We start from the raw sequence: 16,493 nt of genomic DNA, 5'->3' as shown, positions 1-16,493 counted from the left end.
CCTGGGAAAGCAGTGGAGGACAGCCTCAGTGCCTGGGACCCTGCACCCACGTGGGAGACCCTGGGAAAGCAGGGGAGGATGGCCTAAGTGCCTGGCACCCTGCACCCACGTGGGAGACCGGAAATAGCTCCTGGTTCCTAATGGCTGTGGACAGGCCCAGCTGTGGCCACTGCAGCCACTGGGGAATAAACCAGCGGACAGATCTCTCTGTGTCTCCCTCTCTTCTCTCTGTAACTCTTTCAAGCAAAATAAATAAATTTAATTAGAAAACACACACACACAAATGTGAGCCAACAGGAGCCTTTCCCTTAAGGATAAATCCCATTCTTTTTGTTTGCTATTATCAAAATAAGCTGGACTCCAGGAGGACCACCACCACCTGGGGCAGGACTCCAGGAGGACCACTACCACCTGGGGCGGGACTCCGGGAGGACCACCACCACCACCTGGAGCTGGACTCCGGGAGGATCGTCACCACCTGGGGCGGAACTCCGGGGGGACCACCACGGCTACCTGGGGCTGGACTCCGGGAGGATCCTCGCCACAGTCACCCGGGGCTTAACTCCAGGAGGACCACCACGGCTACCTGGGGCTGGACTCTGGGAACATCACCTCATCCACCCAGGACTGGACTCTGGGAGGACCATCACCATGGCTACCTGGAGCTGGACTCATATCAAACAGACCCCTCATGGCTGACATGAGGGCCATCCCCAACAGAGCAAAGATTAACCAAAATGCATTTTTCTACAAGTAACTTTTTCCACTTAATATGTCTTTATAAGAACATACAGTTTTTTCTGCTTTGGCTCTTCATGCGCCTTCCTTTGATTCCACAGGCACCCTTTGGCCACTTCCCACCCTCAGGCTGCACACTCCACTGCTTGGGCCATTGGCCACGCAGGTCTGCCTGGCCGTGGGGACACGCATCCAGACACTGGGACAAGGTGAACAGCACTGCAAATCAAGGTGGGCGTTATTTCAACTTTCATTTTGAATAATTTCAGACTTGCAAAAAAGCTAAGTTTCCATGTACTCTACACCAACTTCCCCTGTGTCTCCCATCTCTGCAGTCACAGCACAATTACGGAAACAAGGACCGTCACTTGGACATGACACAGGGAAGAGGCCAGCTTTCGGCCAGGACGCGGCGCCACTGCGACTCACATAAGTGTGCAGTGGTCACTTGCAATCCACGACAACTCCTCATGGACTTGCCACAGCTGGCCTCACTCTGTATCACCTATCTGAGGCTTTCTCCGGACTAGGCCAAGAACGGGCCCAAAAGGGGCTAGGCTACCCCGCGCTCATCGGGGGTCCTTCTGCCAGAGATGCTAACTGCAGCCCTGCGTGAGTCGGCCTGCGAGTTCACCACACCGTAAGGCAACTGCCCCGGAACTCCCGCCTTGTTGGAGACGCTCCGCAGACACAGGCATCTGGTCTGTCCTCAGCTCTCTGGTTTTTCTTTCTTTCTTGCCCACTAGCTTCAGTGTCCATCACAGTGTGTGCTTACCCAGGCTGGCTCCTCCGACCTTCCCTGGCACTGCAGAGCTCTCAGCTTCATTCTGTACTTTCCCTATCCCAGTTCTGAGAGCAACTATGTCCCCTGTGCGCCTGGAATCCATCTTTCTTTAGAAATCAAGGAAGCAGCAGCACAAAGAGCGTCCATGTGCTGGTTCACTCCCAGATGCCCGCCGCGGTCAGGACGCACACTGGGAGCCGGGAACTCGGGCCAGGAGCCTGCCTACCTGAGCACCCGCACAGTTTGGAACCCCACAGCTGGGAGCCGACTCCAGCACACTGGTGTGTGTGCTACACAGGCATCTGAACCAAGGCAGGGCCGCATGCCCACCGCGGCAAGAACCTTTCAACAGAGAAGCGATTCAGGAATTAGGACCCGACCCTGGGGTTGGCACCATGGCGTAGCGCGTCAAGCTTCCGCCTACAGCACTGCCATCCTACACAGACGTCAGTTTGTGTCCCAGCTGCTCTACTTCCAAGCCAGCTTCCTGCTGACGGCCTTCTAAAGTAAGTGCTTGGGCCCGAGCACCTCTATGGAAGACCCAGAAGCTCCTAGATGCCAGCTTCAGACTGGCCCTGCTCCGGCTGCTGCAGCCACTGGGACTGAGCCCACGGAGCAAGACCTCTCTCCAAGGTGCCCTCCTTCTCTAGCTGCAACTCCGCCTTTCAAATATTTAGGGCCCAGCATGATAGTGTAGTGGCTAAAGTCCTCGCCTTTAACGCGCCAGGATCCCAGGCGCCAGTTCTAGTCCCAGGGGCCCTGCTTCCCATCCAGCTCCCTGCTTGTGGCCTGGGAAAGCAGTTGAGGACGGCCCAAAGTCTTAGGACCCTGCACCCACGTGGGAGTCCTGGAAGAAGCTCCTGGCTCCTGACTTCTGACTGGCTCAGCTTCGGCCATTGTGGCCACTTGGGGAGTGAACCAGTGGATGGAAAAATCTTTTTCTGCTTCTCCTTTTCTCTGTAAATATGCCTTTGCAATAATAATAAATAAATCTTTTTTAAAAAGTCCAGCCTTCACTAAATACACAGCTGACGGGCACGTCGTGAAATTCAAGCCCACTTATGGAAACTGAGTTCCAGGACAAGCCGGGGAAACACAGCAGAGCAGCGTCAGCGTGGCCGCTCTGCCGCACAAGCCCCACCCCTTCCGGCGCCCCTGCTCTCCTGCTGCCGCCCTAATTACAGGACGCTCTGCTCTCTGTGAAACCACAAGGCCAAGTTACAAAACTGGGCCACCCCACCCATCCTTCCACTGAGCTGACACACACCGTCACAGGGCAACACAGCCTGAGAGTCACACCACACCCAGGTCCTGTCCCGGCAAGGAAGGCGGGGGCAGCACACAGGCCAGCCTGGCCAAAGCCCTCCCTGATTTGTTAGCGAAACAGCCGCAGCAGAAATCAGTGTTTAGTCTACAATGTCATCTCCTTGTTTCCCAGTACAGGCAAGAAATACACACACACAAAGGGTAACAACAGACACACACACACCCAACCCCCGGTAACAACATAATGCCACCACAGTAACGCTGCACAAACAAGCTATTCTGAGAAGGCTTTCTTAGTAAGAATTTCTCCAAGCTTTTACTTAAAACTATTTCAAACGTTTATTTTCCCTAAAATCTCCTTCCAGTTCCAAAACTATTCCTGGAGGTCTGGAAGCGGTGCTCAAACTGCCAGGGCCAGCGGCCAGCGGCTGACAAGCTCGCTCTCCCGGGTTCCCAGGGGGAGAACACGGGCTCTGGGTGCACCCAGTGACACCTAACACAGGGAGACAATCCCTCCAGCTCACCCACTGGGTCCATCACCACGCAGCAAGAGACAGGAAGAGGCCAGCATGCGTTCTGAGGTGGCAAAGACAATACCACGGGCACGGGATGGCGCATGTGTTGACGGCTGCCCAGAGGGACAGAGAATCAGGACGCCCTGAGGACCAGGGCTGGAGCCCACATGGCCCCCATCTCACCGCAGGCTACAGCCCAATAAATTCACTGGAAACCGACTATATCAGAAGTAACAAATGTATTCACCAGGCTCGCACTGAAGCGTACTGGGTCAGACTACACAGACGGAGAGCACAGTCCTGGCTGTTTCACTCTGCTCCAGCTCCCTGCCGACGGCCTCGGGCAAGCAGGGCCCTGCCACCCGCAGGAGACCCCAAAGGAAGCTTCTGGCCTGGCGCCCCGGCCACTGTGGCCAGGTGGGGAGGTAACCACTCAGAAGACAGATCCCCCATTCTCTTGCTTTTTAAATATACACCCAACCTACTGAACAACCAAATTAGCCAATTACATCTTGACCGTGCTCTGAATACTGAGCTTAGCCTACATGTAGACAAAATCAGGCAACAGAGGCCAACCTTTCCTTTAGTATTGTCATGATAGCGTAGTGGTTAATAATAATAATCAAGATTTATTTATTTTTATTGGAAAGGTGGATATACAGAGAGGAGGAGAGACAGAGAGGAAGATCTTCCGTTCAATGGTTCACTCCCCAAGTGAGTGCAACAGTCAGAGCTGAGCCGATCCGAAGCCAGGAGCCCAACCTCCAGGTCTCCCACGCGGGTGCAGGGTCCCAAGGCTTTGGGCCATCCTCCACTGCTTTCCCAGGCAGCAAACAGGGAGCTGGATGGGAAGCAGAGCTGCCAGGATTAGAACCAGCGCCCATAAGGGATCCCGGCACATTCAAGGCAAGGACTGTAGCTGCTAGGCCACCGTGTAAGCTGACATAGCCAACCTTTAAGTGTTGGATATTTTATGTAATTTACTGACTAACCCATACTGAACGGCCATGGGGTGCGCCTGGCCGCCATCACCCCACACAGCAGCTCTGTCCCGCCGAGTCACCACGCATACCGGACTGGTGACCAACAAAGCACTGCTCCCAGGGAACCGCCCAGAGCCAGGCTCCTACGAAACCAGAGAGGCGTTTCTGCCAGTTGACCCACATGGAACCTTCTTTTACATGTGATGGCTGATTTCTCAAAAAGATTTATTTATTTGAAAGCCAGGGTTACAGAGATAGAGAAAGAAACTTCATCTACTAGTTCATTCTCCAAACAGCTACAGGAGCTAACTGGGCCAGACCAACGAACCCCCAAGGGTCAGGGGCCCAAGCAGTGACCATCTGCCACCGCTTTCCCAGACACGTTCAGCATGGGGGCTCAAATGGCTTACCTTCCACCTGTAAGCGCGAACCATGTGGACACTGGTTTGTATTGTGGCTGTTCCACTTCCCATCCCTTCTTGGGGCCTGGGAAGGCAGTGGAAGACGACCACGTGTTTGGGACCCTATACCATATGGGCAACTCGGAAGAAGCTCCTGGCTCCTGGCTTCAAACCAGCTCAGCTCTGGCCTTTGTAGCCACTTGGGGAGTGAACCAGCAGATGGAAGATCTTTCTGTCTCTCCTTGTTTCTGTAAATCTGCCTTTACAGAGGATTCAATGAAAATAAGTAAATTTTTAAAAAGAAATAACTCAGGCCCGGCGGCATGGCCTAGTGGCTAAAGTCTCACCTTGAACGCCCCGGGATCCCATGTGGGCACCAGTTCTAGTCCCGGCAGCTCCACTTTCCATCCAGCTCCCTGCTTGTGGCCTGGGAAAGCAGTCGAGGACGGCCTGATGCCTTGGGAGCCTGCACCTGCATGGGAGACCTGGAAGAGGTTCCTGGTTCCCGGCTTCGGATCGCTGCAGCACCACTTGGGGATCGCTGCGGCTCACTTGGGGAGTGAAGCATCAGACGGAGATCTTCCTCTCTGTCTCTCCTCTCTGTATATCTGACTTTGTAATAAAAAAAAAATAAATCTTTAAAAATAAATAAACAAAAAGAAATAACTCTTTAAAAATATATTTTAAAAGAAATGACTAACTGAACTACGGAGTATCTACATCACAGCGCACTGGCACCCCAAGCCCCTTGCACACAGGTGCAGAGCAGGCCACCCTGCGAGCGCTGCCGGTCTTCCTGCAGCCAGTGACCGTAAGTGGATAAGTTCCTTCTCAAGAAAGAGCCCTGGCTGGCCTGCTGCCTGCTGCCCAAGGCACTGCATCCCTGGTCTCCGGTTCCTCAGCCGCACACCAATCCAGTACACCCAGAATCATCACTGGGCCCACCGGGTCACTGAGACTCGAGGAAGGCTCCCTTGCTTGCTGCGTGGCCATCTGTCGGCGTCACCCCTTCCCTATGGATGCCACTCAACCTGGTGCATCTGTGAATTTCAATAGCAATGATTTTTATTTGTTTGTTTTAAAGATCAAGCTATAAAAGTATCCTACGTCCTACATTTTCCAGAAAGAACCTAGACAGGTAAACGTGTGGCAATACACGTGGAACCACACACTGTTAACGGGGACGGTTCTTGGAGGCCTAATGTGCTCTTCTCTGTACTTCGGGGAAGATTGCCACACTATTTTCTTTCCAGTTTGCCCATGAGCAGTGTAGGAACGGTGCAGCTACAGGCCAGTCTGGCACACCAGCTAGACTGCTCTACCTGGAGCACACGCCAGCTGCCTCTGGGGAGGCTGCAGTGCACTCAGAAGACACTGCGCGAAGCAACTCGGCCCCGGGTAGGCCAAGGGTCTCCTGCACCCGGAAACACCCGTGCCCGCCAGGTGGCTCTGTGGTTGGTGCCTCCCCACTGCACACACAGGGCTCTGAGGCTGGCGCCATCCGGCTGCCTAGCAACAGCAGCAACACCAAGGGATGAAGTTTCTTCAAGCCAACAACACAGAAAACCACAAACACACCTGAAGAACCAGGAGGCAGACAAACTTGACAGCTGTAATAAAGGTGAAAGGCTTTTCTTGTTCTTTTTCTTCTTTGATTTGTTGAGCCTCTCCTTAAAATCCTGTTCGAAAGCTCACAGCTGTCTAAGGGGAATGCCGAGTGGCCTAAAGCAAAGCCGCGGAAATGCCCAGGTGCCAGGAGACGGGCCCTCAGCCAGTGCCTGCGCCGTCAGGACACGCGGCCCCTGGTGCTGCAGACAGCACAGAGCCTGAAGGGAACTGTCTCGGACCTGGCCAAAAACATGTCCATCTGTCTGTGTGTGTATGTCTGTGCATTCATTCATTCATTCATTTCTAGATCTTTCCCTAGAGGATCCCAGTTCATGGCGTGACTGCAGCAACCCAGCAAAAACAAATATTTTTGAGATTTACCCAAAGTCAGTATGTAGATGTCACATAAAAAAAACACCACTGTGGGCCCGGCGGCGTGGTCTAGCAGCTGAGGTCCTCGCCTTGAAAGCCCCGGGATCCCATATGGGCGCCAGTTCTAATCCCGGCAGCTCCACTTCCCATCCAGCTCCCTGCTTGTGGCCTGGGAAAGCAGTCGAGGACGGCCCAATGCATTGGGACACTGCACCGCGTGGGAGACCCGGAAGAGGTTCCAGTTTCCGGCTTCGGATCGGCGCGCACCGGCCCGTTGCGGCTCACTTGGGGAGTGAATCATCGGACGGAAGATCTTCCTCTCTGTCTCTCCTCCTCTCTGTATATCTGGCTGTAATAAAATGAATAAATCTTTTAAAAAAAAAAAAAACCACTGTGATCCAAATTTACTGATAACAATCTTCAAATAACTGGGAAAGAAATACCACTTTGGGGAAATGGCATTATGGCCATTAAACTACTGCTTAGGACGACCACAGCTGGTATCAGCGCCCAAGTTCAAGTCCTGGGCACTGCCCTCCTGCTCAGCTCCCTGCCAACAGGTGCCTGATTCGGGGGTCCCTGGTAGAGCTCTGGGCTTCCAGCTTCAGCCAGGCCTGAATGTAACCCTTCTCGGATGAGCCAGCAGGTGGAAGATCTGTTTGTCCCTCCTGGTAGCTCTGCTTTTCAAACAAGTGAATTTTTAAACAAGTGTCTTGGTTTGAGTCCATCTGTACTCCAATTCCAGAGCTGTGCAAGCGAGTGCCGTGGGCGGGGAGCGTGACAGCACCGACCCTTGGGTCCTGCTGCCCCGTGGGAGATGGGACTGATCAGGTCTCCAGCCTCGCTCCTTCCTGCTGAGCAAAGCAGCAGGCAGGAGCGCCTGTCTCTCTCTGACTCCCAAGTAAGTGTTCACAAATTCAGTTTTTCCTCATAAATGAGACAGGGCATGTGCAGGGCAGGCGGCCCCTTGCGATGCCCTGAAGGAACACCTGGGCCGGAGCCTGCCGCTGCCTCCAGCCAGGCTGCACAACACACACTTGTCACATACTCCTGGCTCCTGGCTCCAACTCCGCTGCAACTGGTACAGGCATTTGGGGAAGGAGGCAGAAAACGGAGTAGTTGTCTCTTTGCCTTTCAAATAAAAAAAATAATAAACTTTAAAGAATATAAATCTTCAGTGATTTTACCTATGTATATAGTTTCTCTATCAACTGATTTTTTTTATTAGGATACATCATTTTCATAATTTTTATTTGAAGTAGATATCCAGGGCTCAGCGCGGTAGCCTGGTGGTTAAAGTCCTCGCCTCGCACGCACTGGGATCCCATATGGGCGCCCATTTGTGTCCCCTTCCAGCTCCCTGCTTACGGCCTGGGAAAGCAGTCGAGGACGGCACAAAGCCTTGGGCCTGAACCTGCATGGGAGACCTGGAAGAGGCTCCTGGCTCCTGGCTTCAGACTGCCTCAGCTCTGGCTGTTGCAGTCACTTGGGGAGTGAATCAGTGGATGGAAGATCTTCCTCTCTGTCTCGTCTTCTATGAATCTGCCTTTCCAATAAAAATGAATAAATCTTTAAAAAATAATAATATCATTATACAAGGAACTTGGGATCTGTTTGGAAAAAAAAAAAAGGTCGCCCGCAGACAGCACTGTGGTGTACGGGTTAAACCACCACAGCAGCCCAGCAGCTGCCACAGGGCCGTTTCAACCCTAGCGCTGTTGTCCTTCCACAGCCCTGGGGAAGCAGCGGAGAGACCAGGAGGAAGCTCCAGGCTCCTGGCGCTCGCACGGCCCCGGCTTCGCAGCCATCGGGGAATGCATCAGCAGATGGGAGATCTGTCACTCTGTCACTCCACCTTCCAAATAAATAAACCTTTAAAACAAACAAACAAAGATAAAAACGGGAGACCAGGGCAGACAGGAATGACGCCATGACGGTACTTGTCCAGAAACTTGGCCCTCCATCTGCAGAGCTGCTTAGAGTGCAAGTTAGCACAACCTCCAGACAGCAAGGTGTCCATCACGGGACAGAAGAAAAAGAAACAAAGGAACAGGCTGATGACTGGGAGAGCAGTCACACACACCATGCCAACTCGCCAGGCTCCCCGCCGCGGCTTCCTGTCAAGGCCCGTCGCCCCAGGATGTCGCCGGGCCTGCTGCAGGAGGGGCAAGCTCAGCCCCCGCCTCCAATCAGGCACGCAGAGCGGCTGCAAGGCTTAACTGACTGCCCTCGCCGGGCACACTCAGGACAGAGCTCCGCGAGGGCGCACGGGCGCTGGCATAGGCTCACACCACAGTGTCTGGCTTCAAGGCCCAATCCACCCCAATGCCAACCTCCCAGTAACGTCAACCCTGGCACACAGCAGGGAACTCCCTGTGTAGTTGGGTCCTGCCACCCCGTGGGAGTCTCAGGACTTCCCAGCTCCTGGCTTCATCTGGGCCTAGCCCAGCTGATGAGGGTCCCTGAGGAGCACAGCAGGAGATAGGAGCTCTCTACCACCTCTCTGCCTTTCCCTAAGTAAAATATGAAGAAATACACAAGGAAAACAGAGCGCATGAGGGAGGTGCAGGTCCGAGTGAAGCCACGAGAGAAAAATCGCCTAACAACCTTAGGAAAGAGGAGGAAGGGAAGGAGGAGGGGGAGGGTGGAGAGGGGAGGACAGAGATGGGGAGGGTGGCGCAGAGGGGAGGGCAAGGGGGAGGGTGGAGCAGAGAGGAGGGGGAGGGTGGAGCAGAGGGGGAGGGTGGAGAGGGGAGGACAGAGATGGGGAGGGTGGAGCAGAGGGGAGGGGGAGGGTGGAGCAGAGGGGGAGGGTGGAGAGGGGAGGACAGAGATGGGGAAGGCAGAGAGGGGGAGGAAAAAAGAACTTAAAAAAAAAGTCTAAGGGGAGTTCCTGTTTCTTTTCAGACAGAGGTAACCTGCACGCCAGCTTCTGATTCCAGCCTTGGGGTCTTTTCAGAGTTAACTTCCTGCGAGCTGGGTCACAGGAAAACGACAGGAAGTCTGTCAGGGCTCCTCAGGCCATGGGGCACCGGCTCCCACCCAGACAACCACAAGGACCCCCAACGCTCCGTCCAATCCACACTGGTAACAGGCTACTGCCCAGCCAAGAGTGGCGGTCCAGCAGGAGCAGAAACGCGGGGAGGGCGGGCAGCAGCACAGGCCAACACTGGTGTCGGCAGCGAGGCAGACAAGGGCCCCGTGACTACAGCCAGGCCCAGCACGGTAGCCCAGAGCTACGATCCCACATGGGTTCTGGTTCCTGTCCCAGCTGCTCCACTTCATCCAGCTCCCTGCTCGGGACCTGGGAAAGCAGTGGAGGACGGCCCAAAGCCTTGGGACCCTGCACCCGCGTGGGAGACCCAGAAGTTCCCGGCTTCAGATTGGCTCAGCTCTGGCCATTGCAGCCACTCGGGGAGGGAATGAGTGGACAAAAGATCTTTCTGTCTCTCCTTCTCTCTGTAAATCTGCCTTTCCAAGAAAAAGTAAATAAATATTTAAAACAAAAACAAAACCCACAGCCTCGGCCCTGGCCCTGCGGAGAGCAGCCACATGAACAACACAGAGACGGTGATGAACGGCCCGTGGCTGCAGCCCAGGGAGCCGGCTGCAGTCTCAGCACCCTGGGCACCACAAGCCTCCAGTCCTGACCAGTCCAGCAAGCAGCAGCCTCGCCCCTGGCCAGACACAAACTCCCCAGGCTGGCAGTGCAGTTGGGGCTGCTGTCCTGGAGCCCCGTTAGTGTGCTCCAGTGAGGGACGATGGGGAGAAGGCCGCAGGACACCGGGCGTGTGTGGGCAGCGGGGCCACCACGTCCACCTGCCCCTGGCTACCGGGACTTCCCAAGCGCTCTGGGCGTCTGGCGACAGAACCGCCTGGCTCTGGGTCCACCCACAGAGCCCGGTAGCAGAGCCGCTGGAGGAACCTGCACCCCCAACTAACAACCTCTATCAGACAGGGAAGCTGCCTTGCCTACATGAACCGCAAACACCTCGGGTGTTGTAAAAGATTTATTTACTTATTTATTTGAAAGCAAGAGTTACAGAGAGGAGGAGGAGAAACAAGGGAGAGAAAGAATATCTCGCATCCACTGCTTCTCCCCAAGTGGCCGCAACGGCCAGGGCAGGGCCAGACGCTACTCCCCGCTGTCCTATGCTGGTATCTTGGGCATCTTTCCCTGCCTTCCCAGGCTCATGGGCAGGGAGCTGATCACAAGTGGAACAGCCAAGACTCAAATCAGCACCCCCCCAGGACACCAGTGTCACAAGCAGCAGCTTAACCCACCACACAACCACACTGACCCCAACTCTTCAAACTTGATCCAAAGATTAACAATGGTTCTCTCAGCATCAACTGTTTAAGAACCAGTAAGACAGGTTTAACCATGAAAGCACCCAACGCAAGACACAGTGCCTGAGCCATCTCTCCCTCCCAGGGTAGGCACCAATGGGAAGCTAGACCAAAAGGCAGAGCAGCCGGGCCCTCATGACACAGCACGTTAAGCAGCTGGCCTGCAATACTGGTTTGTGCACCCACAGGGGCACCTAGAAGCTCCTGGCTTTGGACCAACCCAGCTCCTGCCATCGTGGGCATCTGGGGAGTGATGAGCAGACAGGCCATCTCTCTCTCTCTCCAGCCCCCCCACCCCGACACTTCTCTCTGGGACGCTGCCCTGCACAGGACTGGGAGGAGGGGTTTCCACATGTGCGTGCAAGGTCAAGCGGCCATCTCAAAGAACCGCCCACTGAAAACCAGAACCCTCCTCCCTCTGCCGCCTCCTGCCCCTCTCTGTCCCTCCTCCTGCCCCTCTCCCTCCTCCTGCCCCTCTGTCCCTCCTCCTGCCCCTCTCCGTCCGTCCTCCTGCCCCTCTCTGTCCCTCCTCCTGCCCCTCTCTGTCCCTCCTCCTCCCTCTCTCCCTCCTCCTGCCCCTCTGTCCTCCTGCCCCTCTCTCGCCACCTGAAGCTAGCTGAGGATTACATCCACATACTTCCTGGTCTCTTTATCAGACGTCCTCCTCTGCATGCCCTTCCACAGCAATATGTCAAAGATGGCATCTTGCCAGTCACCTGCAGGTGTGTGCAGGGTCCCTGCCTGGGTCCCTGCCACGTGGCCCTGACAAGCCCTGCAGGACCACACCAACTGTCCCAACAGGCCCACAACACCCCACGGACACCCAGGACTGAATTCCTCCACCCACAGCCAGACACTCTCAGAGGAGAGCAGCAGGCCGGTGCCAGGGGCCTGGCACGCACCTGCACGAGGGCTCCTTCAGCCCCTGGCAGCTACACCCACCCAGGCACCAGGACCCAGATCCCACTGAGTACGTGGCCCTCGTAGCTGTCTCTCTCCTGTCCCACTCTCGGTAAGCTGGCCTTCTCCCCTGCGAGGCAGCAATATCTCCCCGAGGGCTGCTCCACTGCCAAGGTGAACACCCAAGTCAGAGCAACCTTCCTGAGACGCAGTCACCACCAGGAAACACCCCTTCAAACCTGTGGTGACTCCTCGTGACCCAGAGAAGTCCTAACAACAGCACCCTCCCCAGCCTCTCTGGGCCTCCCTCCGCCTCACACCCCAACCTCCAGGCCCACAGAAACACCTGCAGTGCCCCAGAGGGACAAAGTGACCTCACACCACCCACCGCTGCCCGTCTCCTTTGCTCTTCTCAACACCAGCCCACAGGCCACTTCCTGCGGGGGCTCCCCGCCTGGCCCAGCTTCCTCCCAGCACTGCTCTCCACACGCAATACCCGCCACATCCTCTGACACACTCCTCCAGCTCACCCACAAGCACCCAGGACCACAGGGAGCACACAGTGCGGGGTGCTCACCCGTGCTCACCAACTGAGCAGCTACAAAACCGTGGGAACCAAGCTCATGAGACACTATGAGAAGGCCTTTTATTTTTTTAAGATTTATTGATTTGTGGGTCCGGCGGCGTGGCCTAGCGGCTAAAGTCCTCACCTTGAAAGCCCCGGGATCCCATATGGGCGCCAGTTCTAATCCCAGCGGCTCCACTTCCCATCCAGCTCCCTGCTTGTCGCCTGGGAGGGCAGTCGAGGACGGCCCAAAGCTTTGGGACCCTGCACCCGCGTGGGAGACCCAGAAGAGGTTCCTGGTCCTGGCATCGGATCGGCGCGTACCGGCCCATTGCAGCTCACTTGGGGAGTGAAACATCGGATGGAGGATCTTCCTGTCTCTCCTCCTCTCTGTATATCCGGCTTTCCAATAATAATAAAATCTTTAAAAAAAAAAATTTATTGATTTGTATTGGAAAGTCAGATTTATAGAGAGAAAAGACAGAAGGATCTTCAATCCACTGATTAACTCCCCAAGTGGCCGCAATGGCCAGAGCTGAGCCGATCCAAAGCCAGGAGCCAGGAACCTCTTCCAGGTCTCCCATACGGGTGCAGGGTCCCAAGGCTTTAATCCAGCCTCGACTGCTTTCCCAGGCCACAAGCAGGGAGCTGGATGGGAAGTGGAGCAGCCAGGATATGAACCAGCACCCATATGGGATCCCAGCACATTCAAGGCGAGGACTCCAGCCACCAGGCTACCACACCAGGCCCAGAGGCCTTTTTTTGTGAATGGCCATAAATCAATTCCATCATCCACACCCTGCATCGCTGATGACAAGCAGGCTGGACACACCATCAAAGGGCGGACTTCTGAAACGCAAGCTTCTTCAAGCCTTAAGAAAAAAGAGATGGAAAAGACAGACATACTCTGCTCAGGAAGGTGTGAGCCCAACCCTTCCTTCAGGACTCAGTGACAGCTACCTCACTCCACAGGAAGATGGTGAGCCACCCTGCCTGCAGCGTGCCTTCCGGGAGTTGGGGCAGGCAGGGGCAGCACTGCACCAGCGGCAGCCTTGCCCGATGTGCGCTCACCTCCTGGGCATTAAGAGAAACGAGGAATAAAGACCTGGCCAGGGTCCAGTGTTGCTGTACACCACCCATCCCCTATCATGCTGGAAATTCCATATGGATGCCAGTGTAAGCCGCGGGGGTGGGGCGGGACAGGACAGGCAAGCAGCGCGGCCAGCGCACGGTAGTGGGCAGCATCCAACCCTCCCCTACGGCACTGGCATCTGAAGGCGCCTGTTCAAGTCCCAGCAGCTCCACTTTCCACCCAGTTCCCCGCTCTGGCATGGGAAAGCAGGGGATAATTCAAGTCCTTGGGACCCTGCGCCTGCATGGGAGCTCTTGGCTCCTGGTTTCACACCAGCTCAGCTTCCTGCTTGTGGCCACGAGGAAGTGAACCAGCAGATGGAAGATCTTTCTCTATATGTAAATAAGTCTTTAAAAAACAAAAACAAAGCAAAATAAAAAACTGAAGCTTTCCATAAACACACCAATTCCAAAGGTCTCAAAGAAAATTAAGTTTACAAGGGATTTTTCCGGCTCAGCCTTCACAGGAACCACACGCAGCTCCCACAGTCCCTGGTCCAGCAGACCAGCTCTCCCCGCAACTCTGACACCAACCCTCCCTCCATCCGAAACCATAAAAAACACACGGAGCCGTGCCCCAGGCCGTGCCCACTGCCCTCGCCAGGCAGGCGCACACCCACACAGGACACACACACACGCAGAATGGTCCCCAGCCACGCGGAGTCAAGGACACCCACAGGCCTCCAGCAACAGGGCGGGGAAGGCAGTGCCGGGGTTTCTTTCTGGGCCCCTGGCCTGAGAGCCCTTCCCGGTGCCCCTCAGGTGTGCGCACTGTGCGTGTCTTCCCGCAGTAGCGTCTAAGCCGTGGTTCCTCACGGCTGCTGAAGCAGAAATGCCTCCTGTCAGTTCCCGCCCTGCTGGGTCACACAGCCAGTCTGGAAGCTGAATACACAGATTCTGGCGCAGACGAAGGCACATGAAGGACAAGCAGCTCAGGTCATCCTGCAGGCATGTTTGTAAGAAGTAACTTTTTTTTTAAGATTTATTTATTTTTATTACAAAGTCAGACATACAGAGAGGAGGAGAGACAGAGAGGAAGATCCTCCGTCCGATGATTCATTCCCCAAGTGAGCCGCAACGGCAGGTGCTGTGCCGATCCGATGCCGGGACCAGGAACCTCTTCCGGGTCTCCCACGCGGGTGCAGGGTCCCAATGCATTGGGCCGTCCTCCACTGCTTTCCCAGGCCACAAGCAGGGAGCTGGATGGGAAATGGAGCTGCCGGGATTAGAACCGGCGCCCATATGGGATCCCGGGGCTTTCCTGAAGACTTCAGGAACTCCCAACAGATTCTAAAGGAGGCCGACTCCCTCTCCGCAGGCAGCAGAGCACGCTGCGAGGACACGCATCCCTCCAGCCTGTGCTCCTGCAGCCTGTGCTCCCAAAGTTGCACAGCCTGGAAATCGCAACGTGTCTCTCCTACAGAAACGATGCTGGGGACAGCGGCCAGTGTCCGAGGCACACCCCTCGGATCCCACCAATTCCTGGGTGAGGGACAAGCCCCACTAACGAGGACATTTTGGGGTTTGTTTTGGGGTTTTCTACAGTCCCCCCACAGGTTTAACCCACACGCCCTGGAGTCCTGCTTCTTCTGCCCGCCCCACCAGGGCAGGCACTTCCTGTGGGATGGCCCTGCCAGCACACTCTCCTTGAACTAGGACTTCCTGGTTCTTTCAACACAGATGATGTTTGTAATTATTCCTGTGTAAAGGAGAACAAACTTCTCACTTCCCTACACCGACTCCCCAACCTGCCACAGCCTTAAGCCTCAGCCCCTGGGAGCCCACCCCCTGAAGGGAGAGGGGAGCACAGGCCTGGAGATCACCTGCTGTGGTGGGGGGTCCGTCAGAGCAGCCCAGGGACTCCCTCCCAAGGGGAAGGCGGCCTGGGCCAGGCGGTAAAGGGGTTACCACCTCAGAAGCCGCTGGTCTCCCGAAAGCGCCCTGGCTGGCCAGGGGCAAGAGGACGGAGTGAAGCACGCGGGGACCCCGACAGCGGGCAGGGAGAACAGCACGGAGGACCGAGACACAGAGGGGGGCTCATGCAGCACTGGTCCTCCGCGGCCAGCCAGCAGGCACGCACAGTCACCGAAGGGGCGCTCACCTGCAGACACGCAGAGAGCCCCTGCTCCCCGGGGGCTGGGCGCCAAGGGCCAGCCCAGCCAGTCACTCATGACCCTGTGACAGGTGTCCTGCGCTGCGCCCCAGAGCCGGCTCCGACCATCCAAGGGGCCGACCAGGGCTCAGTCCCCCTCGGCAACCCTCCGTCCCGCTGTGTTTGCACCTGCCGCCCAGTCGGCAAAGCTCGCCACCTGTTCCGGTCCTGAATAAAAAGGCTAACAAATGAACTAAAACCTCGCCAACAACCTCCCGCAACCCCGGCCACTTCACAACTACTTTGAGGGACAGCAGGAGCCTGCCCACGCCCAGTTCGCCGGGACGGACCGACACGTCCATCCGAACAAAGCACCGGACTGGGGCGCAACCCCCTGGCCGGCCCCGAGGGCGCCCCAAGCCCCGTCCTCCAGCGACTCTCGGCCGCCCCGGCCTGCCGAGGGCCAGCGCCCGGAGCCCGGCGTCCCGCACCGCCGCGCACGGCCCACACGAGCCACCCGGCGCCAGGGGCAGCTGCACTGACCGTAGGTGTCGTCCTCCTCCATGCTGCCGGCTGGGCGTCCCCGTGCGGCCCAGCGTCCGGCAGCTCCGTTTTCAGCGGCCCGGTGTCCGGCAGCCCGGGGCCCGGTGTCCAGCCGCTCCGTGTCCCGCGGTCCGGGGCCCGGTCTCCGGCAGCTCCGTGTCCCGCGGCCCGCCGCCGCACGCCTCAGCCGGCTCCGGGCCCCGCCCCCCGCGCCACGCGCACGCGCACGCGCACACAGACCCAGG

The 16,493-nt window shown here is 56.5% G+C and overlaps 1 protein-coding gene across 1 annotated transcript in view; it reads right to left on the bottom strand.

The window, feature by feature from the left end:
• CYTH1 (cytohesin 1) overlaps positions 1-16,332 on the bottom strand; it is a 74,438-nt gene extending 58,106 nt beyond the window's left edge. Inside the window, exon 1 of the mRNA XM_058675286.1 lies at positions 16,249-16,332. Within this exon, the coding sequence (XP_058531269.1) occupies positions 16,249-16,270 (22 nt within the window). The 5' untranslated portion in view covers positions 16,271-16,332. The remainder of the gene's footprint in view (positions 1-16,248) is intronic.
• Between the last annotated feature and the right edge of the window lie 161 nt (positions 16,333-16,493).

The sequence above is a fragment of the Ochotona princeps genome, chromosome 17 (genome assembly GCF_030435755.1).
Source record: "Ochotona princeps isolate mOchPri1 chromosome 17, mOchPri1.hap1, whole genome shotgun sequence".
Lineage (NCBI taxonomy): Eukaryota > Metazoa > Chordata > Mammalia > Lagomorpha > Ochotonidae > Ochotona > Ochotona princeps.
This window is presented reverse-complemented; position numbering and strand designations above follow the sequence as displayed.